Raw genomic sequence first — 27,923 nt, 5'->3', positions numbered from 1 at the left:
GCTGATGTTATACAATAAAATTATTAGGGATGCTAGAGTACTTACTGTCATCTCTGAATGGGATTTTTGCCATTTAAGACACAAAGTTTTGAGTGTTTTGTGTGACTGAAATATTTCTGGAAACCAAGACTGATGTCCAGCTGGACTGATATCTATTGAAGCTGACATGGATCCACCTTTAATGACTTATCCAAAAATATGTTCTCAGCTCTCTGGATGCAGAGCAGTGCTTTGGTTTGTATCTATTTTGAGGACAATGTTTTTCTGGGTGTATTTTGCATGCCCTTTCTGTGGGTTTTATAAAGACGCTCTGGTTTCCTCCCACAGATCTAAAACTTGCATGTAGATCAATTGGTAATTCTAAATTGTCTTTAAACTATGAATAAATACATTTAACACATTATATGCTGTAAAATGTCTTGAGTGTTACAGTTAAACCCACAACCTTTCATGCCAGAGTTTTAGGCTAAGATTTATGATTTAATGTTCAGAAATTACAGTTTTGGTCAAGCAGAAAAATATGCAATCCTCATTCATGCTCAATAATCCAGGTAGAAAAATCTAACAAAGTTAAGTCAGGTCTTCAAACGGTTTCTTTTGAAACGTTGTGCATTTCATCCAAAAGTCTTAATTAGTCCGAGGAGCCACAACAAACTGTCTTATAAATAGCATCTTCTCATAGTGGGTGAACCAGTTTGATGGTGCTAAGGTGGTTTCTGTGGTCCTCTCCCCTGCTGACTCGTTTGAGGCAGTCATGTCCAAAGTGGTTCAAAACATCCTGATTCATGCTCAATATCCCAGGTAGAAAACTTATTAATTACATCAGAGTTCATGCTCAATAATCCAGGTATAAAATCCAACAATGTTCAGTCAGGTCATTGGACGGTTTCTTTTTTTGTGCCTTCATCCAGAAGGCTTCATCAGTCTGAAGAAACACCAAACAAGACTTACAAACAAGACATGGACTTTGGTGTTTTGAGCCAGTTTGACAAGACTGTGATGAGGGAGAGGGTGGGCCCCAGAGGCCATCTTAGCACCAACATAATTTTTCTCCCCCCCCCCCCCCCCCCCCCCACACACACACACACGCACACTTAGGAGTAAGCTGTTGGGGGAGAAGCAGTTGTTTGGTGTTTCCTCACTTCTGGATGGAAGGTGAAACATCTCAGCACAAAAAAAGAAACCGTCCAGATGACCTGACTATTAATTACATGTATTGAGCATGAATCAGGATATTTTGAACCACTTTGGCCATGACTGCCTCAAACGAGTCAACGGGGGAGAGGGCGGACTATAGAAACCACCTGAGCACCATCAAACTGGTTGACCCACTATGAGAAGGTTATAAGACTGAGTTTGTTGTGGCTCATCAGACTGATGAAAGACAAAACGTTTCAACAAAAAGAAACCGTCCTGAGGACCTGATTTAACTTTGTTAGACGTGCAATATCTTGCATGGTCTGTTATTAGCTCTTGGGAGTATGTGTTGTGAATGTCTGCTGCCAAATTTTAGCTCAATATCTAAAATTGCTATTGCCGACTTCAAAACTTCAGCTGTGTATATCAGTCCAATGATTACTTTCTGAATGTTTCATTTCAAAATGTTCAGTAGTTTATGAGATTTTCTGTAGTATTACATTGTTGGTAGCCTTAAGTAGTGGGCTATAAATAGTTTTAGACTAAGCTGTAGAACAAATAAAATATGGAGCTCCAGCACGTGGGGAAAAAGACATTGGTGGATATATATAGTTTTATTAGTAATTGCTACAAGTCAAGAAAATGGGACAATCAAACATTATTTGCTGTGTACTTTAATCTTTTAGGCATATTAACGGAGAACACTTGCATTTATACACAAGTATATGAAGGTAAATCTAGCTGAGTACTTAAAAAATTCATTTACAAAGATACATTTTCTCTGTACATATTTACACAGATTGAAGTTGTATGCTGGGATAGGCACCAAACTAGATTCAAGCACGTTTTTTGTTTTTTTTTCTTTCCACTGATCAGATGTGTGAACCATTCCAGCGGGGACCCGTTATACGTTCATCACAGGCGTCAGCTGTAGCAGTGAGCTCTGAGGTCGAATGGTGCTGCTCTTCGAATGCAGTTTCTCCAGGTTTTGCAAAAAGCCCCTTCTCTTGAGACCTTCAAGGATGACAGTGTTGCTGGAAGCAAGACTGACACGGGTCCTGTGGAGATGGGGGAGGCAAAATACACCACTTAAAAACTTATGACACTCCATTCCACCACCTAAACGCCCAGGTGCACGTAAAGTTCAGTGGCACAAAAAAGGTCCTTTTCTTCCTCTTAGATTTTTAAATGAGTATTTAAGTGCTGCTCAGCAATTACACATAATTATAAGAAATGACTCCCTTCTGTCCAAACACTGGATGCTATAATTGACCACAAGGTGTTTTTTCAGCTTTATTGCAATTTACCTTAAAAGTTAAAAACGCATTTTGGGAGTGAGGCCAACCATAGACATGTAACCCCAAGGTTAACAAACCTCAACACTGCTGAAAGCCACTTCAGAAATGTAGGGCGATACGGTCGTGTGTGGGCGAACAGCAGAAGAGGTGTGTATTACCCAATACATCTAGTAGTTTTTACAAGATCAAAAGTGTTTTAAAAACTATTCCATCTTACAGACAGAAAGAAAGTGACTCACCGAGGGGAATCTATCCCACTGTCTCCTGTGATGCTCCGGTTTTCTACAGTCTCTTCTGCTTTTCTGGCTCCACTGGTTACTTTCTGAACGGACTTGTGGCCCTGAGGGAGAGCCTTTTCATCAAACTCATCCTCCTGTCCTGCATCGGCAGCCCAGTGCGCACTTTCACCGTCGCCTTCGTCAGCCGACTTGCGGACAGTCTCAGAGTCCGATTCAACCTCACTAGCCTGGCAGTAGTCAAAGATGCTGCTGTCTGCAGCTTCGCATGCCCCAGAAGCATCTACATCTTGGACAGAATCATGCTGTTTGTCCCCCTGGATCAATGAAGTCCTCACACTGCTTGGTTCACTTTGTGTGGCTGGTGGTTTACTAGTTCTTAGGCGATGCCGTCTCCAGATAACCTCTGGTCTTGTGGAGTTGAGGGAAGCCTCCCTCACAGATGTAGGGGGAAACGGATCCTTTGAATCACTGTCCAATGAGTTTTGCACGAAGGCAACTTCAGACTGCTGAAAGGTGGCTTTATAATAGTGACTGTGAAGTCCCAATTGTTGCGTATTCATAGATTCATACCTAACCATTTGGTGAGTGTGATTGTTTGCTACACCAGTTTGGTAATCATTTGCATCATCAGCAATCTCATCACTATGCAGATACAAAGAGCTACAGGCATCATCGTCCAGCTCTGTTGGTCTCTGATAGAGATTATAGTCATCTTCTATAAAACCTTCACTGCTCGTTATTGAGGGCATGTTTTCAGGAGTCAGTTGTGGCCGTTCTTCAAGGCTAGGGTTACTGATTGCTCTAATTTCCTGTTGGTCATTGGTAGGTGTAGTCTCATCAAGCTCATGTTGATTGAGGAGTCTGAGAGAATGTTTGCGCTGTAAAGAGGGCTTGGGCCATGGAGGATTTGGGTCATAGGAGTGATTTATGATGTGCTCATAAGGATGAGCAGAGGAAACACCAATCCTACTGGAGTATTGCTGGATAGCAGGGCCAGCATCATTGATTTGATTTTGGTCTGGTACATTTTTGTACTCCTGTATGTTCCCATTTTTGCTTTTTCTCTCCCAATTCACGTTGCCATTTTCTTCACCCTGATGTCGAACTTTGTCATCCATTCGGAGCGTGCTACCTTGTAAGTAAGCTGAGCTGTAGTCCATAGACAGCTCTTTGTTGAGCTTGTTGTCCTCTTGGACACAGTCGTATCTGCCTTCAGACACGGGGACTTTTAGTGCGTTCTCGACATCTGCTGTCATCAGTTTTGCCCGATGTGGGTCCCAAGATTTGGACCTGTGACTGGTTCGTTCCTTTCTCCCTGACCCAGTGACCTTTCCTTCCTTCACCTCTTGTCTTCTGTGCTCTCTGCTGGTAGAAATGATGTTTTCCGCCTCTTTGATTGGATGAGTCTGGAAAGGATTATCGATGCGTTTCTTATAAAGACATTTTCCCTCGACAGTTCCACCCTCCTCCATTTGGTCTGCTTCATCAAGAAGGATTTCAACTTTGAGTCGAGTTGGAATCAAATCCTCCCCATCTGGGGAAACGTCTGCACATATGGGGGCCTTACTCTTCTCCCTTTCCTTCTCCCTTTCCCTTTGCTTCCCTCTTGATGAGTGAACCCTTCTCTTGATGCGAGAAGTCTTCTGAAAGGATTTTTTCCCTCCTCCCCCTCCTTTAGACAAATGGTGATGCCTGTGTTTTGAGAATGTTAGGGCGTCAGTTGACATTCCCTTGTCGACTCCCTTATCATCTTTATCCAGACCCCTATCAAACGCCCTGTCGACCCCCCTTTCCCTCCTCTCTTCCAGCTTCTTCATTAGAACCGTGTGCCGTGTCAGGTTGTCCACAGTCAGTTCAGGGTTGATGCGTTTGATAATGGCGTGCTCCAGGTCACGAGGCAAGTTGTTTAAGTCATCCTCGTCTCTTACAGGCCACTCCTCAGGAGGAAACTGACCTGAAAATGATGCGTACTCCTTCTTCGGCTTTTCCTTTTTACCTCCATTTCTCCTGAACAAGCTGAGACCGAACTTCCTTCCGGGTTTGTTGTCTTTTTCTTTCCGGCCTGTGGCGTTAGTAGTAGCGGTTGTTTTGCTGATCTCGCTCGCCTGACAGTCTGCTGCGGTGGAGGTGGACTGATGCTGCACCGTGGGCTTGTGATCTGATGGCCGGGGCCACTTGAGGCTTTTGCCTGTGCACTCACTTATGGACACAGAGACAGAATGCTGGTCAGGGACAGTGGACGAAGGGACAGTGGCCATTTCGGTTGTGGTATTAGAGGGATTTAGGTTAGGACTAAAACAGCTACATGACTTGCAGTGGGCCACAGGGAGAGCCTGAGAGTTCTCAGCACAGATTTCATTACTCAGAAGGTAAGTAATGGGAGGAGACAAAGGAGGATCATCTGTTGAATCAGAAGTCCACCAGTTCTTCTCTCTAACCAGGTTGTTTGTAATGAAATAAGTCTGAGGGGTAACAATGAAATACCCCTCGCCTGTATGGTAAATCTTGCGCTCTTTGATCAGAGTACCGAGAGCGTTGTAGAGGATGTCCTGAGTGGGGATGGTAATACCTAAGAAATAAAAACAAGGTTTGTTAGAGACAAAAGGTGGCCAAGAAATTAATCAGTGCATACTTTAAAGGCATAAAAGCTGTCAAAATATGCAATTTTCCATGTTTTTGATGTGAAGTTTAAAGCTAACAATTTTTTCACATTTTACAAAAAAAGGCAGGGTACAAGTGTTATAATTCTTAAAGTTCAAGCCTCATTCTGACACAGAGTAAAGTAAAAATAGAATTAAAAGTCTCTAAATAATGTAGAAAAACATGATAGCAGTAGGTTTAAAAAAAAAATGCTAAGGTGAGAAAAGACTAAACGCCAAAGAAATACATCCTAAAAAGGCTAAACTAATACACTATGTTTGGGAAAGGTCAAAGCACTGTAATGTAACAAGGCCAGTTGATTTGGAAGTAGCTAAACTTTGCTCTCATTAGAAACATGTCTTGGAAACGTGTGCAATTAAAACTAAAGGCTCTTAATTGAACATGGGAGTTAAAGACATTTGTAAGTGAGTTACCTGGATGGGCTTTGCTCATGTAATTGATCAGTGCCTCCTGGGTGACGGTGATCTGGGCCGCGTTCATTTCGGAGATGACCGAGCACAGCACCTCGGCTAGGGGTATAAACTGGGACTGAGGAACCGGGGACATCTGCACCGGGGACAGATCACCTGAAACAAACACAGAAGAAGAGGATCGGGTGAAACAGGTGAGCTCGCTCACTTCAGAAAAAATAAACACCTGGATCAACAACTCTCCGACTGGTGCAGCCAGTAAAAACAACTCAAAGCTCCCGTCCTAACCACCTTCTCAATCATGACCGTGGTGGTCTGTTTATGCGACTTCTATGGACCGTGCCTGACTGCTTTTGAAATTCCAGCAGCCCCGAGACAGACCACAGAATTCCATCACCCACAGAAAAGACCACAGGCCTGCCTGCTGTGCAGATCTGATATCCTGCCCCCACTCCCTATATCACACCACGGCACAGGGGTGCCACTTACACAAACATCTTACTGAGAGCCAGAGAAGATGAGAAAAACAGTTAGAAACCCCTCCTGCTTCACTCTACAGTCGTCTTCAGACTTTCAAACAGAACGTAGAAACTTAAAACACGTCACCTTCATGTTTTCCATACCAAAAAACAACATCCTGACATTTTAGAAACCCCACATTTCATGACCAAAAATAATCTGCATGAGTTTCACACATGGAGAAACTTAATTGAAGTAACATGTCGAAGTTATGTCGCACTAAGCATTTTTTTTTTCCTTTTGTCAAAACTTATTGCATGGAACATCCAACCTTAATATTGAGTTGGGCAAAATAGAACATATTTCCTCATTGGGTGGACATAACACTAATTAGTTTGTGTTTTTCTGTTTAGGGACCGAAGATGGTAGCAGAAACAATTTCCTTATGCTAGGAGGCAAAAACTAGATAGACAGAATCCACATCGCACATGATGTTAAGAAATTATTTTGGTCAAACCTAAAAGATGTCATGTATGGGGTGTCATTTATAAAGTTACAAAGTCAAAAATTAACATCAATATTTTGGTTTATTTATTAGCCTTTCAGAAGAAAAAAAAATTTTTTTCAAAGTCACATTTTCACCATGTCATTCATTTATAAATGTCATAGTTCCAAACTAAATATTTAATTTAAAAGCTAAATATTTACTTTACAAACTAAATACATAACTTGCACACTAAATATTTAGTTTACAAACTAAATGTTTATGTCCAAGTTAAATGTTTAATTTAAAAACTGAATGTTTAACTTGCAAGTTAAATATATAGTTAGCAAATTAAATATTTATTTTGGAAATTAAATATTTAGTTTGGAAAATAAATATGTAGGTCAAAGCTAAATATTGAGTTTGTAAATTAAATATTTATGTTGGAAATTAAATGTTTAGCTTTGGAAATAAATATTTAGGTTCAAGCTAAATATTTAGTTAGCAAATTAAATATTTAGTTTAGAAATTAAATGTTTAGTTTGGAAATTAAATGTTCAGTTTGGAAATTAAATATTTAGCTGGGACAATAAGTATTTAGTGTTGATAATAAATATTTAGCTTGGAAATTAAATATTTAATTTACACCTAAATATTTAGTTCACTAACTATAATATAATGGATAACTAAATATTTAACTTGCAAGTTATCTTGAACATAAACAATTAGTTTGTAAACTAAATGTTTAGCGTGGAGCTAAAGATTTAGCTTGGTAACTAAATATTTAACTTGCAAGTTAAGTATTTAAATTGTAAACTAAATATTTTGCTTTTAAGTTAAATATTCAGTTTGGAACTGTGACATTTATAAATGTATGAATGATATGGTTAAAATATGACTGAGAAAAAAACCCCAAGTCTTTTGTTCTTATGAAAGGCTAAATATACCAAAATATTGCTGTTAATTTTTAACTGTAACTTTACAAACGGCACCCCATAGTCATGCAGTGATTAGATCATGCGTTGGCACCAAAGAATTTGCTGGGAATGACTTTCAGCCAGCAGCACAGTGGCGCAACTGGTAGAGCTGCTGCCTCTCAGCGAGCAGGTCCTTGGTTCAAACCCCGGTCCAGGGGCCTTTCTGGGTGGAGTTTGCATGTTCTCTCCATGCAAGCGTGGGTTTTCTCCGGGTGCTCCGGTTTCCTCCCACAGACCAAAAACATGCATGTTAGGCTGATTGGTAACTCTAAATTGTCCCTAGGTGTGAGTGAGAGAGCGAATGGTTGTTTGTCTCGTTTGTCTCTATGTGGCCCTGTGATGGACTTGCGACCCGTCCAGGATGTACCCCGCCCCTCGCACAGTGATTGCTGGACATGGGCACCAGTGACCCCCGTGACCCAAAATGGAATAAACGGGTAAAGATAATGGATGGATGGATGGATGGATGGACTTTCAGCCATGGCAGCAAGGTGGTGCAACTGGTAGAGTTGCTGCCTCTCAGCGAGCAGGTCCCTGGTTCAAACCCCGGTCAGGGACCTTTCTGGGTGGAGTTTGCATGTTCTCTCCGTGCATGCGTGGGTTTTCTCCGGGTACTCCGGTTTCCTCCCACAGACCAAAAACATGCATGTTAGTCTGATTGGTAACTCTAAATTGTCTCTAGGTGTGAGTGAGAGAGTGAATGGTTGTTTGTCTCGTTTGTCTCTAGGTGGCCCTGTGATGGACTTGCGATCTGTCCAGGGTGTACCCCGCCCCTCGCACAGTGATTGCTGGACATGGGCACCAGCGACCCCCGTGACCCAAAATGGAAGAAGCGGGTAAAAGATAATGGATGGATGGAAGGACTTTCATCCACCACAACCCCAGGTTTTTTTTTTGTTTTTTTTTCTAAAATTGACAGCTTTTTCACCATTTTTGTGTTGGTTAAGGTCAAATAGTTGTGGCGGCCCTCTTGAATGCTAAACATTAATCAGTTTATGTTTTTTAGTGATTACTTTCAGAGTCTGATTACAACCCAGCTAGTGGTTCATGGGCTACGTTGCTAATTCTCCAGATAAATGAACACCCAGACATCACATCAAGACATTCATGCAGAAATCCATCACACAAGAAGACTTTGTTTAAAGATTTTATTAGAAATAAACATGTAACTGACTTTGAATACTTTATAAGAGGTCAAAGGTTAAAAAATTGTGCAGTTTGGCAATACATCTATCTTAACCTGCAATTAAAACACACAAGACTGGGTGTCGTAAAGCACCAAAACAAGCCAGACTCTTTGTTAATGAATAATTAGCATGCGGGTTGGCTTACCACAAACAAAGTGAACGCCAAGATACAAGGGCATGCACACAACCTCACCCACAGGACTGGAAAATTGGTTTGAGTTAATCAGCTACAAGGCAGCAATGAGAAATGGAATGAGGTCAAAATAGGGGATGAGCCACAAATGATGCAACTGGAGTGTAAAATTCCTACAGATGCACTCATTAAGATACAGTACATAAGACAGAACTTTAACTTTATTGTTGTTATTGATGTGTCATTTCCTGCATTGAAGTGTATAAGAACTATGAATGTGCGGCTTTAAACTTGACTTAAGACGCACGTCCGTGTGACTGTGAGTGATTCACCCAAGCGCTCCGAGAGCAGTTAACAAAAACACTGTGAGGCTCGCGCTTCATGTAAACTTCAGCCACTTGTGAACAAGGCAGAGAAAAGATACAACTAATCGAGCTAAGACGACACACAGGTACTGACGGATCAGAGCCAGTCTACGGATTCGTACAGCTTCACGTGTAAAACCAGTTTTCTCTCTTATGCACAGGTTTGTTACGACCACAGATGGTGCTGGAAGATTTGACTGACAAAAAGCAAAATTGACACGCGTAGCCCAACTTTTAACTAAAGGACATAATGTTTTAGTTTTGTCTGTTAACGTAAAAGCTAAAGTAAAATGTGTTAAACAAAATGTATACGTTAAGTTGAAAGCCACAGATAAGAACTCAGTTAAGATAAAATATCCGCACACTTTAAGCTCATTAGGCGTACAGACAGGGGTACTTTTAATTAACCTGATCCAAAGGATTGTTAAAAAAAACATCTGCGCTCCCTCAGCTGAGACTGTAAGCTGGATAAACCTCGGATCGGATATCTTAATATCAGTTGCCTTCAGCAAAGAATTAGAGCTGCTGACTTTACTCCTTGTTATTTTAACTTCCTATAGGAACGTCCTGCAGCCTGTCTACTAAAAAAAACATTTATAACCTCCGACAGAAGATCAGAAAAGATATAAACTACTGCAGTGAGTCACTTTCTGTGATAATGTCCTGGCTTAACGAGTAAAATCCTGTCAGACACCTACTAACAACAGAACATCACAGAAAAATCAACACCTGTAGTCTGTTTATTTGTGGGAAAAGGTTGACTGAAAAAGGAGAAGGTTGAGGATTTCTGAACTTGTGAGCAGGTGTAACTGTCAGGGAGGGTCACTGTTAACGGGCTCCTCTCCGGAGGGAAAGGACCTCTGTGTTCTTGTAACCCAAGACCGAGACGCCAACATTACACCCTTTGTTACAGAGGGGCGTGAATAACCCGCCGGGTGCCATGGCAACAGGGTTCTGCGCCACGAGAAGGGCGGGGGAATTGGACCGGAGCTTCACAGTCAAAAACAGGATGGGACTTGTGAGTTAGAGGAAGTCGCAGCTCATTGTTTCCCTTTAAAGGAGCACCAAGACTTGGATTTGCTCTGCTGCTGCAAACTTTTATATATTAGCAAGTAAAAAAACAAAACATGCAAATATGAAAATGTAAATAGTATCCCAGAGTTTTAGAGTATGATCGTCTCATGTAGTTAAATGTTCTGATTGAACCTCAAAAATAATATACAGGTATATATATATATATATATATATATCTGTTGATTGGGTTGTTGCTGACTCTCAGCTACTACCGTGCCAAATTGTACCTCAATATCTGTAAAACTGACTGACTTATAACATTTTTGTGTTGACTAATGTCAATAAGTTGTAGTCTCCATCTTGAATTGGATTAATCTGAACAGCTAATTAGTAGCAGGTGTGCATTCAATGATTATTTCCTGATGATTTTGTTTAAGTACATCCAGTTGTTCATGAGATATTTTGCTAACAGACAAATAGGATCTACTCTGAGACACCGACAGTTACTGCTATAGTTTTAAGCAAAACATTTTGCGCAATAAGCAGCGCTTGGAGTCCGTCCGTCCATTTGTCCATCCATCCATCCATCCATCCATCCATCCATTCGTTGCTTGCTCTAGAGTCCAGTTGTTGGGACTCTTTCCAGAGCCAAATCTTCCAAGAAGATTCCAAGGTGGTCCCAAGCCAACAGAGAGACATACCGATATCTCCAGTGGGTCTTCCTCTGGGTCTCCTCCCAGTTGGACATGCCCGGACCACCTCAACTGGCTCCTCGATGTGGAGGAGCAGCAGCTCTACTCTGAGTTTGTTTGTCCCGGATGACTGAACTCCTCACCCTATCTCTAGAAGATAGCACAGCTGGCAAACAGACACCTACAAGCTTGGTCTTTCAGTCACTACCCAGAGATCATGACTACAGGTGAACATATTCTTGTAAAGGGGCGGGGGAATCGTTTTTTTTTATTTTTTATTATAAAAAAACAACTTTGAATTATGCAGACCTATGTGATTTATTTTTTTTTTATTTTGAAAAAAATAATCAAGTATAGAAATACGTAAAGCAAAAAGTTAAAGGAAGTATTTGTAAAAGAAATTACAGGAAAACAGCTAAAACTAGTCATTTTTTTGTTGCTTGTATAACAACCAATAAAATTCAGTTTCATGTTAGTTTTGGTCAAAGCTTGAAAGAGCCGCTGCAGAGGGATCAAAGAGCCACATGTGGCTCCAGAGCCGTGGGTTGCAGACCCTTGGTCTAGTGGTTCAGGTGAGATTTTGCTAACAGACATCCAGAGTTAACTGTAAACAGTTAATGGCAAATTAATAAAAAAAATAAAATAAACACAATTAGTGTTTAGATATGTCTCAGCTACCACCACACCAAATTTTAGAATATCTATAAAATTTACCAAGTTAAACCAACAATGTTCACTCAGGTCATCTGAACTTTTTTTTTTTTTCCTTCTTTTTTTGTTGAGACATTTTGTCCTTTGTCCAAAAGACTTCATCAATCCGGGGAGCCACAACAAACTTAGTCCCACAAGCAGCACATTCCCATAGTGGACCAACCAGTTTCTGGGGCCCACCCTCTCCCCTGTCAACTACTCTGAGGCAGCCATAGCCAAAGTGGTTCAAGACATCAAAGTTCATGCCACCATCACGAGGTGGCTCCTCGGACTGATGAAGGACGAAACGCCTCAACAACAACCAAAAAAAAAAGACACCGTCCAGATGACCTGACTGAACATTGTTGGATTATTTACCTGGATTATTGAGCATGAACTTTGATGTTACCAATTTAAAGTCATTGACAAGTTCTTAAAGGTCGGTTGGCTGTGGCAGCCATCTTGAGTTGAGTTGCCCAAAATCGTTAAACAGTTCTAGATGTTCATTCGATGAATACTTTCTTCGGGGTTAATTAAAGTCATCCGCTGCTATTTTGCTAATGCTACAAACGAACAAAATGCATACAGAACTTTTGCACAGAAAGAAACAGCTAAGGTAAATAGACTTGTTCTCTTATAAGTTGTTGGTTTAGAAAAAAAAAACTTTTGAAAAGATTTTAAGTAAAATCAGATGTTGGAATGTATTATATTTTACTTAAACATTCAAATACAATCAGAAAACATCCTCTGGCATTTAGCTTGTGCAGACAGCAAAACTACTTCCTGTCAGGCTGTATATTTTCTGCTGCCTGGGGGGAAACAATGAAATGTGATTGACAGAGACTTTCTTTATTCAAGCCCCTCTACAATCTTGTTGGCAGCTGACTCTGATCAGTGCCACATGGATTCTCATGGCTGTGGTGTTTAGCAAGCTTTGAGGCTGCATGAATCCCGTTTTACATGTGACTGTGTTACAGTCAGTCTTTCAGTAGAAAAATAATACTCCACACTATGCAGCCGTGGTTACTGAATTTTTCTGCTTTTGACCCATAAAATAAAATTTGATACTTGTGACCCAAACAATTTACCTTGCTATTAAGCTATTTAGTAAAGATTCTGAATGCTGAGAAGGACTGCTGACATTTACTGAAGAAGCTAAAACTGAATTATTTAAGTTAGGACGAGCAGAAATGAGGCTAAAATGAACAAAACACAACCTAAAAACAGTGAAACAGTAGCTAGCATTAGCCAAACTAGCATTAGCAAAACATATACAATCTTAGAGAAACAATATTGAAACGTTACAAAATATATCCTAAAGTTAGCAAAACAGTAGCTAAACATACCAAAATAGATACTGTACATGGATTATTGAGCATGAACTTTGATGTTTTGAACCACTTTAGCTATGGCTAACAGCTAAGGAGCTAACATTGCTAAACAAATGGTAAAGCTAAACGTAGCAAAACAGACGCTGATATTAGCAAAACAATACGTGAAGTAAAAATTGGCAGATGAAAATTTTAATGAATGGTAATAATCTAAAAGTTACAAAACATATGCTAAAATTAGCACAAGTGGCTAAAATTTACCAAAATAGAAGCTACTGTTTGCAATAATGTTGATTAAAGTAATTCCCAAAAGAGTTACCCTACAATGAGCTAATCTGTAGTTAAATCTTGCAACATAAATGGTAACAATTGAATTAGTAAAACAGATAATAATATTACAAAACAGTATGTTATAAAAAGACACTAAAATGCAAAAAGAGCAACAAAATTGATGCAACAAATAAAACGAGCTACACGTTAGTTAAAATTAAATAAAAAACTGGAAAGCTAACGGTAGCAGAGCAGATTAGCAAAACAATTTCAAAAAATAGTATTTATTTCAGAAAACCTGTGCACGTTTGAGTAGAACATGCAAACTTCTCGCAGAGAGGCCCCAGGGTTTTGTTTGCTGCGAGGCCTAACAAACTGCACCGCTTCATTCACACACACTGATTCACAGATCAGGTGCAGCCTGGGATTCACTCACTTGCCAAGGACACGTTGAACCCAGTTTCCAGCCTCTTTTTAAACGGATTCGCAGACAACAGCCGAGTCCCTAGCTGGGAAAACCATTCCTTTAAATTTATCCATAAATATACGTAGTATCTATTTAAGTTAACTATAGTAGATGAACAATTATTATTCCTTTAACTTCACAAAAAACAAAAGCATCAATAACAAATTAAAAAATATATATATATTGTAAATTATATGTTCAATTTAAAATCTTTCTCTTAGCTATTCTTCAAGAGAATGCTGACACCGTAATGTCTTGTAAAAACACATTTTAGTTAGCTTATCAGAGATGTTGTGGAACAAGACCATTAGTGGGGTTGTACTTTAAGGTACTTTGTCTATAGCTTTATATCCATGGGACCTTTACCACATTTTTCGGACTAGAAGGTACACTAGATTATAAGGCTCACTGTCAATTTTTGAGAAAATTAAAGGATTTTAAGTGCACCTTATAGTCCAAAAAATATGGTAATATTTTTAAGGGTAATGCACCGCTGGTTCTGTTAGTTGTCGCCAGTATTTTGCAACAGGTTCAACATTTCTGCCCCATGCTGTTCGTTTGGTCAACAAGAGCCCCTCTGTCTGTTGTTATAAATGCTCTTTACATTGCTGCATTACAATAATCATGTTATAAAGAGATGAAGTGAGCCCTTGGCCTTCATGCAGGTAAAATCTAGCTGAAATAGCAGGCATGTGTTACTCGGCCTCTTGGAAGGCTTGTGCCTTCAAACATAGACGTCTTATCACATCCTGCTATCGTTTAATCTCCCGGATTCCATTTAGCAAACTGTGTAATCTCCTCTCTCCCTCATCAGGAAAACACTGCATGGCATTCAGGCTGATGAAATGCAAAGCCCCTCCCTGTCTCCTGTTGACTGGGACCTTGTGAGAGGCATGCTTCAGTGCATCTGCAGATTGAACATGCAAGATTTGAGTTAGGTCTGCAGCAAGACAATGTCAAACATTCATACAGTCAGATTTTGTGTAATGGGAGTAGATGTTAGCTGTATTATTTTGTCCTAACTCACTTCCACAACCACGTCCATTGGTTTTAAGTGTTTTTGCTGAATGGTCATCCATTATTCCAACCTCCCATCTGCGTACGTGTGTGACGGAGATTTTAAAAGAGCTTTACGAGTCTGTGTCTTTCACTTGCAAAGAACACACAGATGTGGGCGTTGCAGTTAAATGATGCAATAAACTTGATGAAAAGATCCCTTCAGAAAGCACCAGCACCCCAAAATATCTCAACAACCAGAACAACACGGCTCTTTCCCGCCCTTCCTCTCTGAAAGCCCATTTCACACAACATTACAGAAGATTTTTACAATAAACATCCGCTGTAGAACGCATTTAACAAGATAAATTATGTTTTTGTTAAAATGCAGTGTCAGTGCTGATTGCTGAATGTAGCTTAAATGGAGATGTCAAAGCTAAAAGAAGCAGAATGTTAGCTAAAAGCTTAAAGGTATAAAACACTAGCTAAGGAAGCAAAATGCTAGCTAAAAGTAGCAAAAGGTCAGCTAACGGCTATTTGTACTAAAAGGCTAGCTTAAAGCCATGCGTTATAAAAAAGACTAAAAAATTTTAAAGGCTTGTTAAAAGCAAAAGAAACGGACTGGCTTTAAAATTGTAAATAAAGTTTAAAATGTTGAAAAGTTACCTTAAACAAGTCGTATCACCAATCTGTCGCATGAGCTAAACCAGGACTATTCATGTAAATTGCTCAGGAGGCCACAGTTACTGAAAGCCAAGATCTCAGGAGCTGGAAATCCAGCAGTTATTGTCATTAAGTGAGTTTTTTTTTTATGGTTTAAAATCTAGTTTTATTTAAAAATGAACCCATTGGTGGACCGAACTGAGTCCATCTGTGGGCCTGATTTGACCCCCAGGCTGTCAGTTGAATAGCCCTGAGCTAAACTGATATGCGAGTGTCTAAAGTATGCAGAAGTAGTATTGCAAAAAAATGTACGGAAGAAGGAAAAAAACAGAATTACTGCACTGCCAGAAGATTGCATCTGTTAAAAACTCAGTAAAACATGCACGTCTGTTCATTTTACTACCTTATTGATTGATTCCCAACAATAAAAGCAGCATTTCAGTCCAAACCTTGGGACACTGGGTAAATATTTAATCAGACCAGTGGATGGGTCAACATCTCAGAGCGCAAGTGTTTAAATATTAATTGGGGCCTTGAGGTGGGAGGAAAACAGGAAAATTCACACTCCTCTGTTTAATCACTGCGCTGGTGAACGGCTTCATTTATAAACTTGTCAGGGTACGAACGCAGACGCCTGAATGCAACATTTAAAGGAAACAGCTGTTGGGAAGATGACAAAAATCCACAACAACCAAAAAAAAGCATTCACGAGCTAAAAGTTTGGGCAATGAATCGAAGCACAGAGCGAGTTTGTGTTGACTCTTGTCACCGTGGAAACCTTTACTATGGAAGCCACTTGCCAAATGGGGTACAAAGCTGGAAGAAGAAAAAAAAAAACAGAAACTGCAGTTTCTCAAACTAAAACTTAGAATTTATCTTCCACTACACACAAGCCCGCTCCAGCTGTAATGTCAATTAAAGGGAAAAAAAAATTATTACCCAGAGTTCACAATAAAAACGATCTTAAACATCCAATTTACGACTTGAGAGCTAATGTGCTAAGCCCTACACTGTCCAGGTGTTTTAACAAACGAGCAGCAACAATTGCAAAGGCAGACAGGACTCCGTTCTGTTGCAAAGACCCAGAAGTCCAAACCGACTTATTGGTAACAGGACACCAACACATGCATGCCAGCAGACACATTAAAAGCACCGCAGGACCCCAACTCTTTATTTCAAACCTCTTTAGACCTAATGGGCCACGCCTCGTATCTGGATCTCATCTGCTTTTATGGAGTCAAAGACAAATCTGGTCTGCTGGTGATAATTCTGCTCCACCGAACCTTTGCTTTCTTCTCTAATGCCCCAGGATGAGTTTGAATGTTTTGTGGTGAATGGTAAGGTCTGCAGTTGTTTTAGTCCTTTGATGCTGTTTTAAATGCACTCTGTTTTTTATGCTCACACACATTTAACCTTTTCAGGGCAGAGTTTGAAATGCCATCCAAAGAAAAGATAAAACAACAGGAGCAAATATTTCAGCAATTAGTGCTGTCTTGTGGTGCTTTCAGGAAAGAAAAAAAATTGTACAAATCATTTCCATAGATCGGCTTTTTGCTTTTAGCTTTAAAATCCAATATTTCACTCAAAAGTAGCTTTGTTAAAGTTTTGCTAAACCTATTTAAAGACAAAATATACATTTATCTTGAAGCTACGGAACAGATGTAAATAAAGACTATAACATAGTAACAAAGGTGCAACATTAAGTTTCACTGCACCAGATCTTTGCTTACGATGACAGACAGACCAATATGCAACTGTTCAAGTGTTTTTGTTCATTTGTATGTTAGCAAAATATCTCTTTAATCTTTAATGAAACTTACCATAATTGCTGGCTGATTAACTTTAGGATTCAATCCAGTTTAAATATAAATAATAATACATTTAATTTAATAATAATATAATTTTAATATAAAGTTATAGAATTGCGCCGCTCAATGTGGCTGCATGTTGGAGCGGCTCTGTTACTTTCATTCAGAGATTTTGCTTTTGGAAACTTTAATTCCTCTTTTTCTGGATGTAAAGCACATTTTTTTGGATGATTGTTTCCTCTGGTATCGGATGCTGTGCAGCTGGAAGGATTTTTACTGAAACTTTTTTAGTTTTGGACATTTGTTATGATGCGTAACCATAACAACAAGCTGTTTATTTTACAACCAGGAGCAGCTGATCAACATCTCAAAATCTCAAATAATATCTCAGCTACAGCCCCAAATCTCAAATGAGTTGAAAAGGAGGCGCCGTGGATGCATTCTCGTCTCCCTGCTTGCTGTGCTCGAGTGCCTGATGAGATTTTGGAACTAACAGGAAACGCGGCTCGTGACAGCAGCAGGACTGGGATCGTCCCCCGGCACCTGCAGCTGGCTGTCCACAGCAACGAGGAGCTTGGCAGGCTGCTGGAAGGAGTGGCCATCGCTCTCGGAGGAGTTCTGCCTGGCATTTGGACGGTCCTGCAGCCCAGTAACAGAGAGGCCAGCCGAGTCTGGGTGGACGGATCAGATGGCATCTGCAGCCAGTTTCTTCAGATCCAAGAGATCCTTCCTGCCTACGGCCATCAGCAATGAGGATAACGTGTTATAACATTTAATTTTCCTTTGGGATTAATTAAAAAAAAATTTTTTTATTGAATTGAATTGAATTAAAGATGTCCTCCACAGTTAATCTTAGTTAACCCAAAAATGGCAATAACTCAGTCAATGTACATACTGTGAGCTAAAATTATGTGTGGTAGTATCCAATAGTCATCTCCAATACATGTTCTGAGCACAAACTGATCATGTAAAATATTAATTTAAAACTTTGGAATGCACAATGGTAGATTATATGCATTCTTTTAAGGAATGCTAAGTTTAATTTAAACAAAACAAACTTACTTCATAAGTGTGCGTGATCTCACATAATCACTGAGACAATCAGAGGAGAAAACATTTTTCAAGACATCCACTAATTTTAAAGCTGAACACATAAATATAATATCTGCAGAAAATTTAAGTAATGGCAGGATTTTATATTAATGAATGGTATAGATGAGGACGGTATGGTAAAAACAAGTGAGTCAGGAAAACCCTGGCTCTGTGATTTTTTAAAATTTTATTTTATAGTGAGCTTTCATTTTTATACGATTATGAGGCAATTCTTTGTCCCAGTGAAAATGAAAGACTATGTTTGCGTGAAAATAATAAAACAAAGTTTTTATGCAGCCAAAATGCTTCCCAGAAACATTTGCCATGCAAAACACCGCCTCTGTTGGAGGTGGGGAGTTGTGCCAGTGAGGAGAGTCCAACTGTGATCACACATCACAAATCTTTAGCACATATGAAACACATCAACAAATCTGATGTTTCCTCCACATAAAATATATACTTTTACTAAGTATGACTAGCTCTGAGTGAATATTAACTTTTTATCCTGAGTTTCAACAAAAACAAACATGGCAACATATGCTGCAGAGTCCCAGGTGGACAAAAGTCTCCACTGCGCTGCTCTGTTCCTTGGTAAACGATTGTCACTCATTCACTAAAGTTTGTAGGATTACCCGTTTTAAGGCTTGCTTCTCAACTTTGCTGTGTTACATCAGTGGAATAGTGTGCCCTGTATTCAGCCTTTTTTATCTTTAACAAAAGGCGTTCCCCAAGGCTTAGTGTTTGGCCTCATTTCTTTGTCTAGCTGCTGTAGACAGTTTTAAATGCCCATGAAGTGCATTTCTGTGCTTTTCCATCTCTTGTAGTGGTAATGAACTTTCTTGTGGTCTTTAAAAGTGCTCAAAAGAAAAACAAAAGCGTAGGAGACAGAAAGCAAGGGAAGGACATGCATTAAAGGTGCAGCCAGGGACTCGCTGCTTGGACGATGTAGGCATTTCTCTGCTCACACCTCCCCACAAAAACATAGATACATAGATATGCACACTAGGGTTTCCAGCACTCATTAATCAAGAGTGATAGCAGTCATTGGTTGCAGATGAAACCCATTTCCTCCTGTTTAACTGGGCTCAAGGCACAGCAGATTTCTGTGTTTATTATCGCAGCAGAGCAGAGCTCCCATCCAATATCTGCCATGTGATACGTCACTTTTTATGACCACTGGTCCCCGCACTCTTCTAGGTTTACTTTTCAAGAGCCTTTCACACTTGAAATACAATAACAGCCTCTGCTATCATTCGTACACTTATCAATATTCACACAAAGAAAACCTCACGTGTAGAAACAGAAAAACACAATTCAAATGCAATAAATTTTGATACCTGTGCCAATGAGACAAAAGAACAGTCTTGTAAGGGAAAGCGGCTGCTGACAGGGTGTTTAATCTGAAGGATGAAGAGGTAACTCCTCAGCTGTTATTGCTGGCATGAGTCCACTCGACCAAACATGGAGGGTTTAACTCTGCGTTTGAGTCCATTCAGAGTCTAACAGACCTAACTTACATCAGGAGTGAACCTCCTGCTCAGTGAGAGGATGGGGCAAACAGATGATGGGCTTAAGTGCAGTCTTAGCAAAAGTAGTAGATCACATTTGAGGAAAAAAAGTCAAATTTTCTCATGTATTGAAGTCACTTAAATAAATGCAGACACAACATTGGGAGAGGCTTGCAAGGTGTGTGCTATTTGGACAAATGGTTTTTTTAAAATTATTAAATATAAAACACTAGGGTCAGATATAATTATCAATACTCTCCAATGAATAAAAATACTTATGAGTATAATTTATATTAGACTAACTCCTTTGAGAACACAGTCTAATCCAGAGGTTCATGAGTTAAATGTGTGAAAAGATGTATATAGCCTAATTACTAAAAGTAATGTATACTTTAGTTGAAGTACACATTACCCATATTGATACTTCAGTTAGTACCACACCAACAAAATCAAAAATCTGGTGTCACTAAACAAATTTAGACATTTTTTTTCCTGTAAATTTATTACCGATTGTTCCCAACAATGTTTATGATGACTTTTCTGGTTTATTATTGCCAGATGTCATGAAAGGTGGACACTTAGGTAATTGCCTCTGACTGTGTGCACGTGTGTGTTTGTCTGTCTGTTAGCAAAATATCTCAAACCACTGGACAGATTTTAATGAAACTCTCTGAAAGTAATCATTGAGTGAATATATGTCTATAATTGATAACTTTTCGAGTCAACATGACTCAAGATGGCTAACGCAGCTAATGAACTTTAGGAGACTCCAAATAAGTTGTAATTCAGAATTAACGATATAAAAATATCTAGTGTTTTTAAAACTTGGTGAGTTAGTAGCTGACAGTATTCCCTAACACACACACTAAGCCAGGGCTAGTTTCTGAAAGCTCACAGTGCGGGGGTCGGACATCCAGCAATTAAAACCATTATGTAAATAAAGCACAGTTTACAATGATCTGTTACCTTTGAAATTTGTTTATTTTATTATACTGAATCATAACTGCAATAAACAGAACCCAAACCCAGAACCCCTGCAAAAAACTTATTTTTATTTATTTATTTTTTTTAATGAAGTGGGCCGGATTGAAGTCACTGTGGGCCGGAAATGGCCCGCGGGCCGCCAGTTGAATACATAGCTCTGCACTAAACTCTAACAGATTGTGTGAAAACTGTCTAAAACTTGGGCATGCAAGGTAGTGGGTGGCATGCACCCCTTCAGGAAATGCTTCTGTCATTTATAGTTTAGTTTGATGCTGATTTTATGTGACTTAAATTAGTTTGTGCTGAGCGTCACTTTTAATTTCCACTTTTAATCCCTCTTGGAGTTTGATTAAATGAAGATTTGACTGGGAATGTTTCAGTTACAGCACCTTAGTTTGACAATTAAAAAAAGGTATAAAGCATCATGTGTTTACAAAGAAAGAAATTTGTTAAAGAATCGCCTGAATCAAAAGCCATTCATTCAATGACTCGTGTGTGTAAAAGATCCGACTTTATGAATATTAGTAGTAGTTGGGATGCAAATGTCAAAGTAAATTTAATGTTGATTTAAACATGTACATGCTTTGTGACAATAATATATTCTGTAAAGATAAATATGTCATTTATATAGCATTTATACAACTTTACATGGAAACAGAACTGCCCAGTCAGCGACAACACCTGGATACAGATGTTAAGTTGCTGTTTGCCTCGGGGCGGCTCGTTCGCAACAAGGCTCTAACCTTTGACCCCCGCCGCTTAGTTAGGACAGGGTGGGCCATTTAAAGCTGCTAGGACTCAGCAAGGGGTGTCATGGTTAATAAGCCAACATCTGGAAGAGTTATGACCATTAGTGGAGTGCTTTAAAACTGTGACAAAACACTCTCATGAAAGGCAACACCCTCTGTGTGAAAACACACACTTTCAAGTAAAAAAAAAAAAAAGTACAAAGCAGAAATGAAGCTTGCAGGGGCAGAGCTCTGGAAATGAGCCAAAAAAAAATCTAAATGAAGCATTTAAGGAATGGTTCACCACCTTATGGTGAGTAAATGAAACATACATAAATGACAGGTCTAGCATAGACATGCTTCAGTGCTCCAAAACCTCACTGCATACCGAGTGTTTTCCATGGCAAAAGGGAGGAAACTCACCCAGCGTGCTGTTTAGATGAGATGATTGCAGGAAGGATGCAGGAAACCTCTTGACACCAACGGCTGGCTACATATAAATGCTTCACCTCCATGCTCATCCTGCTACAAAAGTCAACTGTAACTAAATAATGCAGAAGCAGCTAATGTCATCATGGCGCCTCTGATTTCAACGGGAGAGCCTGGATATAAAGATGGTGTTACTTCTTTGACAAATAAAACACTGTGCAAGAAATAAGCAGCCGATGCAGTGACTGATCAGTCCTGCCTGGTGAGTGTAGCGTATCATCAACAGTCTCGCTATCGTGGACGCCAATTATCATAATACCAGACCACCACGTGGTTGGCAGACGCATCCTTTCTTCCTTCTCTCTCTTTACTGGAGGATTACGAGCCACTTCCAGACCAGCTGGGATATATAATCCCTGCAGCAAGGTCCCTCCCCGGGGCCTCCACCCTGTAGGCCCCAAGAAAACCTCACACCAGTCAAGTGTCAGAACTCAGAACCACCTCCGCAGACTCCGAATGTGCAGGACGTCTACGGCATTCCTCTCAGATTTGTGAACGTTTCAGCAGAGCAACCCCAGCCGCCCTGCAGAGAAGACTAATCTGAAACATTTGTGTTTGTGACTGTGTTGGTTTGGAGGGTGGAAGAGTCTAACTGAGGAGGAGGGGGAATTAAGGGTCTTAATCTTAATTTTGGGGATCATGCTCTTGCAAAAACAAAACAAGCATTCCTTGAAGGAATGCATATCACCTTGCACGGCGAAGTTTCAATCAAGCTCAAGGACTTGTTCAATTGCTGCCAGTCTTTCATGGTGGCGGGTGATAATTAGAAATGTTTCGTATTTTCATTTGTTTGAGCAAACAGAAGTTATGTCGTGCTTCAAAATAACAAATTGCAACTCCTGCTTCATAGTTGACACATGTGCACAAGAACATTGTGTAAAACTAAAATCTGTTTTCGCATTCGACGGACATTTTCCTCCGTCAGTTAATTTTCGTCTGTTTTGTTCTGAGTTTCGGTGTAAAAGGAGCATGAAATTAGCTGGAGCCTACCAAAAAGTGAAGAGCTTTCTTGATAGAAAGTTTATTTATTCAAGCAAATTACACAAAAAGCTAACAATTCTCTTGCATTCATTGAAAAAAAAAAAAAACTTCTCAGATGTTGCGCTTTCTTTCGGGAAACCACATGTTTGAAACGTCTGAATTTATCGGCTCATGGAGCTCACCGTAAACACGCTCGTTCACGGTACAGTTAGGCCTGTCGGAGCACAGGATGCTAACGCTCCTCACGCTGCTCATTACTGACATGATCCTGAGAATGGATGGGGAGACAAAGCAAACAAAGAAGATTGAGGAACCCTGCAGACGTCCAAGGTTTGAAGCGGCAGAGGTCATTCTCAGTACCAGTGGGGCCCATTCCCACAACGATAACAGACCAATTCTTTACCCTGCCTGGTTACCTAGCCACAGCCTTTCCCAATCTCCACACCGCCTTTCTTGCATTTCTCCCTTCAGAGGAGGCGGATGATGGAGCAACAGTCTGTGTAGACTCAGGTTGCTGTAACCCTGATAACCATGACAGGACTAGTAGAAGTCTTCTCATCTTAAAGTGGATGTTTGTTTGGCTGAAGGGTCAGCCGACTTTTAACCACATCTGGCTAGTTTCAGCCTAACATCCCTCTGAATTAGCCACTTAACTTTTAGCAGTAAAAAAAAAAAACATGTTGCAACCTTGCTGTGTCCTGGGAAAGGACATATGGCTGTTTAAAATTCACCGTAGCCCATAACTCATAACATTTCTGTTTGCCGGCTCATGGTTTTATGTCGGGACAATGTCAAGGCCTTCAAGTCTACGCCTGATATCAATCCAGGAGTCCGACTTTCACAGTCCCTGACCGGCTGTGAAACGGAGAGACATTAATCCTGGTAACGGACGAGCGACTGCAGTCGGTTGTTCGGTGATTCACTGCTGAGCGGTTCTCGCTGAGGAGGCCGTAAACCAGACTCCGACAACCTGTCCGTGTGGATTTATGTACAAATTGCTGCGTTGCGAGGTGAACGTTTTGTTTAACGGCGGTTTTTGAAACTGATGTTCTGTCAAATAAACAGTTCGTAGCTTATAAGCTGTATAACAGTCATAGAACACAAAGTATGTTTGCTAGGGGCTAATAGTTGTTTTTCAGGCCTATTAAACAATTATTTCTCAAAAACGACCATTAAGAAGATAAACAATTGACATGTCCACACATGTGGAGCTATCCTTTTTCAAATTCGCCATCTCAAAAGCGTCAAAATGATACGTAGTTTGTTGAAATTTGGCAATTCATCGCCTGTTTAGCAACAAGCTTGTTTTGTTTACAAGCTTGCTGGTTAGAAAACACAATTTTTACATCTAGAATGATGTTATTCCAGCCCTATTTAAAAAAGGGTAAGCTTCAAAGAAAAACAAATCAAATGTCAAACATTATAAGAAGGGATTTCCTGGCAGAGAAAAATAGCTACCTTTAAAGAAAATTATAAGGATTGTGAGACTAAAGGTTATTTCAGAAGACACACCTGGCAGAAAACTTTGATTTAATGAGAAAGGGGAAAATATCTGCTATTTCAAATGAGATGGTGCATTTAAGGACTCGTTTTAATGCAAATCTGGGCAAAAATCAATATTTCTACTCATTTTGAACTGAAGTCCTGTCATCCTGATTTATTTATCCAGCACGGGTCACATATATAGAACCTACTTTGCACCTCTCTCCATGTATGTGTGCACCTGTGCAGCCGACATCGTGCTCCAGACTAAGCTCGGCCTCACCTTTGACCCATATGGTGTCTTGTGAGCCGAGTCGGAGCTCAGGGCCCCAAACTGTCTCACAGTGGGGATGGCATGTTATCCTCTGCTTCACCCACCCCTCCTCCTTCGTCACTCCACGCCCTCCGAGGGACTCCCTTTGTGTGGTCTGCACATTCCTCCATTTACTTGTCGGTGCACTTCTCAACCTGGCAGGGCTGACACACAGTCAGCAGGTAGAAAAAGCTTCGAATCTGAATTGTAAGTCATCTCATGCATGCATTTAAGAATATGAATATTCACATCATGAGGTCTAACAACCGTCATTAGGATGCTGCACAGACTTCCACTCTGGGATCCTATTGTTTCTGCACAGCTTTGAAACGCAATCAGAAAATGGGAGCAATTACATGGAGCTTTAACTCATCACCATGTCAACAACAAAGAGAGGCTGATTGATCAAACAGTCACAGAGATGCATTTTAGTCCCAGTTGGCAGCAATCAAAACAAGATGTCACGTTTAAGAAGAACTCTCCAGCCAGCTCTGTCAGGCTCGGATGGTAACGATGTTTTTAACGTCCACTTTGTCACTTAATTCAAACCTGCTGTTTAATTCCAATTCCACTTTTGCTGGAAAGCTTGAACTTTTGGCTTTAGATGTGATCTGATCTGAAAAGCAGGGCTCCCTCTGCCACCTCAGTGTTAGTCTCACTTTATAGCTTTCACACACTTTTATCAGTGTGGTAAACAAGTAGTTAGAGGTTAGATTTTACACCAGTTCTCACGCATGTGGAGTTGCTCAGGATGAGGTTGTGGTGTTTGCAGCAGCTGAAAATGCTTTTGTAAAGTTGATATTTCAGAGTAAGACTTGATTTTTAGTGTTGTTGAGTTTCACATACCCACAGCTTTAATAACGAATCCCTTCGGAGACCTCAGAGCCCTGCGCATCCACGCTTCCCTCAGCACCTCCAGGCTGTTTGCGCTCCCCTGAATGAAAAGCACCAAGTTTTCCATCCATCCCTGGAAGTGCACCTCAGCCACGGCCTTCACGAGCCGCTTGTTCCAGAAGCTGCGCGAGTTCTGCGCCTTGAAGTCCGCGAAAATCTCCTGGCCGCGGGCCGCCGGAGCGCAGCCGGGCTTCCCATCGCCCGCGCGTAAACTCTCCTCGTCCGGGCAGAAGACCACGGCGAGGGAGGCTCCGGAGAGCTGGACGAGCCGCTGCTGCTGGGACATGTCTCTCCAGAGGACTTTATCGAGTCCAGGAGGGAGCTACCATCATCCTGAAGGACAGAAATCCCCTAAAACAGAAGGCACGGCGGACTGTGCCGGACATTCCTCCAGTGTGCGCCTGGATCTGGCAGACAGGACACCCCGACTGGTTCCTGTTGGTGACGGAGGAGGAGGAGGAGGGATGAAGAGGAGGGCTCAGTCTGCTGCTGCTGGGACACACAGGTGGACCTCCCACTCTTCACAGGTGATTTATTTTGAACTTTTTCAAAAGAGCCACAACCTAAAGGTGACAAAACAACTGGACCCTGAAACAATTTATACAAGTGATTCGTTTATTTACAGAAGGACTGCATGTAAGATAAGATAAGATAAGATAAGATCAAACTTTATTGATCCCACAGGTAATTGTTGTGCCAGAGTTTCAATACAAAGGAACAAGGAATTACACAAGATATAAAAAAAATAACAGAGAATATAAAAATACCAGCAGCTAAGTTCTAAAACAGGTCAGGTGTGGACAGAAACATTAAAGTGTTTATTGTAGTGCAGGATTAATTTTAGTGTCTTAAAGAGGGAGGAGTTGAAAAGTTTGATAGCCACAGGGAGGATGGACTTCCTGCCTTCACCTTGCATATCAACATTTTAAAGAAAAATCTTTAGCAGTCTGGTAGCACAGGGAGCAAAAGTGGGGAGCACTCGCAGCTACTGCCACACCAAACATTAGCTCTGTGTCTATAAAACTGACTGTTATAGTTTGTGCTGCATGTTCACCTGCCCCTTCATGGTAATGGTGATTTATAATAATAAAAAATAAAAAAAACAGCAGGGAGAATAAAAAAAACTACACGAAAAAGCAGATTTCAGCTATGAACTAAAGAGAGCAGAAGAGAGAGAGAAGGTGTGTATTTGCTGGAAGGTTGATTGCTGAGTAAGAGCAGGCGAGTTGATGACAAATATGGAACAGGTGAGTGACATGGAGAACGATGGCTGAAAACTTCCTGAAGAAACCAAACAGCAAAGAACGTAACTGAATATCTACAAAGTAACAAAAAGGCCAAAATACAAAAGCAAAACCCTAAATCCAGGAAATATGTTGATTTAGTTTGCTTGTTTTTGGCAGCGCTATGGATTAGTGGTTATTGACTTAACAGCAAGAAGTTCCTGGGTTCAATCCCTGGTTTCGACCTGGGGTCTTTCTGTGGAGTTTGTATGTTTTTCTCATGTTTGTGTGTGTGTATTTTTTCTTTTCTTTTTTCTGGTACTCCTGTTTTCTCCCACAGTTCAAAACATGCATGTTATGTTGCCTTCAAGCCCAGGCCTATATGCAAAAGAGCTTTGCAATCTCATTGAGATTTGCCTGGTTAAATAAAGGTTAATAAATAAAAATATTTGATTTTTTTTCAATAAATAAATAAATTTGTAACTTTGCTTTGTAAAAGAACAAAAGTTTTAAAACAGTACATTGCAGTGTCATCAGCGTAACATCTGATGCTTCTCATTCAGGATTCTTGGCATATAAAACAAATACACATGACCCCAAAACTGAGCCTTGTGGAACACCTTTGGCTACACAGTAAGAAATAATACTTTCTTTCAAGCACTGAAATCAGTTCAGAGTTTCTTTTCAAACTTTACAAGCTCTGACATCTCAACACTACTACTTCCTTTGAAAATAATTGTATTTACAGTATATTTATGCCTTTATGACCACAAAAACAAAACTTAAAGCTTTTTTTCCAAGCTGCTCAGTCTGTATTTAAACATTTGTGAATCTCCATCCTCATGACAAGTCCTCACATCTATCATTTAACACCAACGTCAAAACCAACTGCTTTATGTGACATGCAGAGATCTCGTGAGAGACATAAATTCCCGAGGATTGTATTGAG

At 40.2% G+C, this 27,923-nt stretch overlaps 1 protein-coding gene across 1 annotated transcript; it reads right to left on the bottom strand.

The window, feature by feature from the left end:
• Positions 1–1,806: 1,806 nt before the first annotated feature.
• Positions 1,807–26,171, bottom strand: stox1 (storkhead box 1). The gene is made up of 4 exons (XM_037685771.1): positions 25,704–26,171; positions 5,749–5,901; positions 2,675–5,243; positions 1,807–2,195 (listed from the first exon to the last, which is right to left on the bottom strand). The coding sequence occupies exons 1-4, from the start codon at positions 26,035–26,037 to the stop codon at positions 2,042–2,044; spliced, it is 3,210 nt and encodes a 1,069-aa protein (XP_037541699.1). The 5' UTR covers positions 26,038–26,171; the 3' UTR covers positions 1,807–2,041.
• Positions 26,172–27,923: the final 1,752 nt, after the last annotated feature.

This window comes from Nematolebias whitei, chromosome 1 (assembly GCF_014905685.2).
Source record: "Nematolebias whitei isolate Nwh7 chromosome 1, NemWhi1, whole genome shotgun sequence".
Classification (NCBI taxonomy): domain Eukaryota; kingdom Metazoa; phylum Chordata; class Actinopteri; order Cyprinodontiformes; family Rivulidae; genus Nematolebias; species Nematolebias whitei.
Note: the sequence above shows the minus strand (reverse complement) of the source record. Positions and strands in the feature narration are given on the sequence as shown.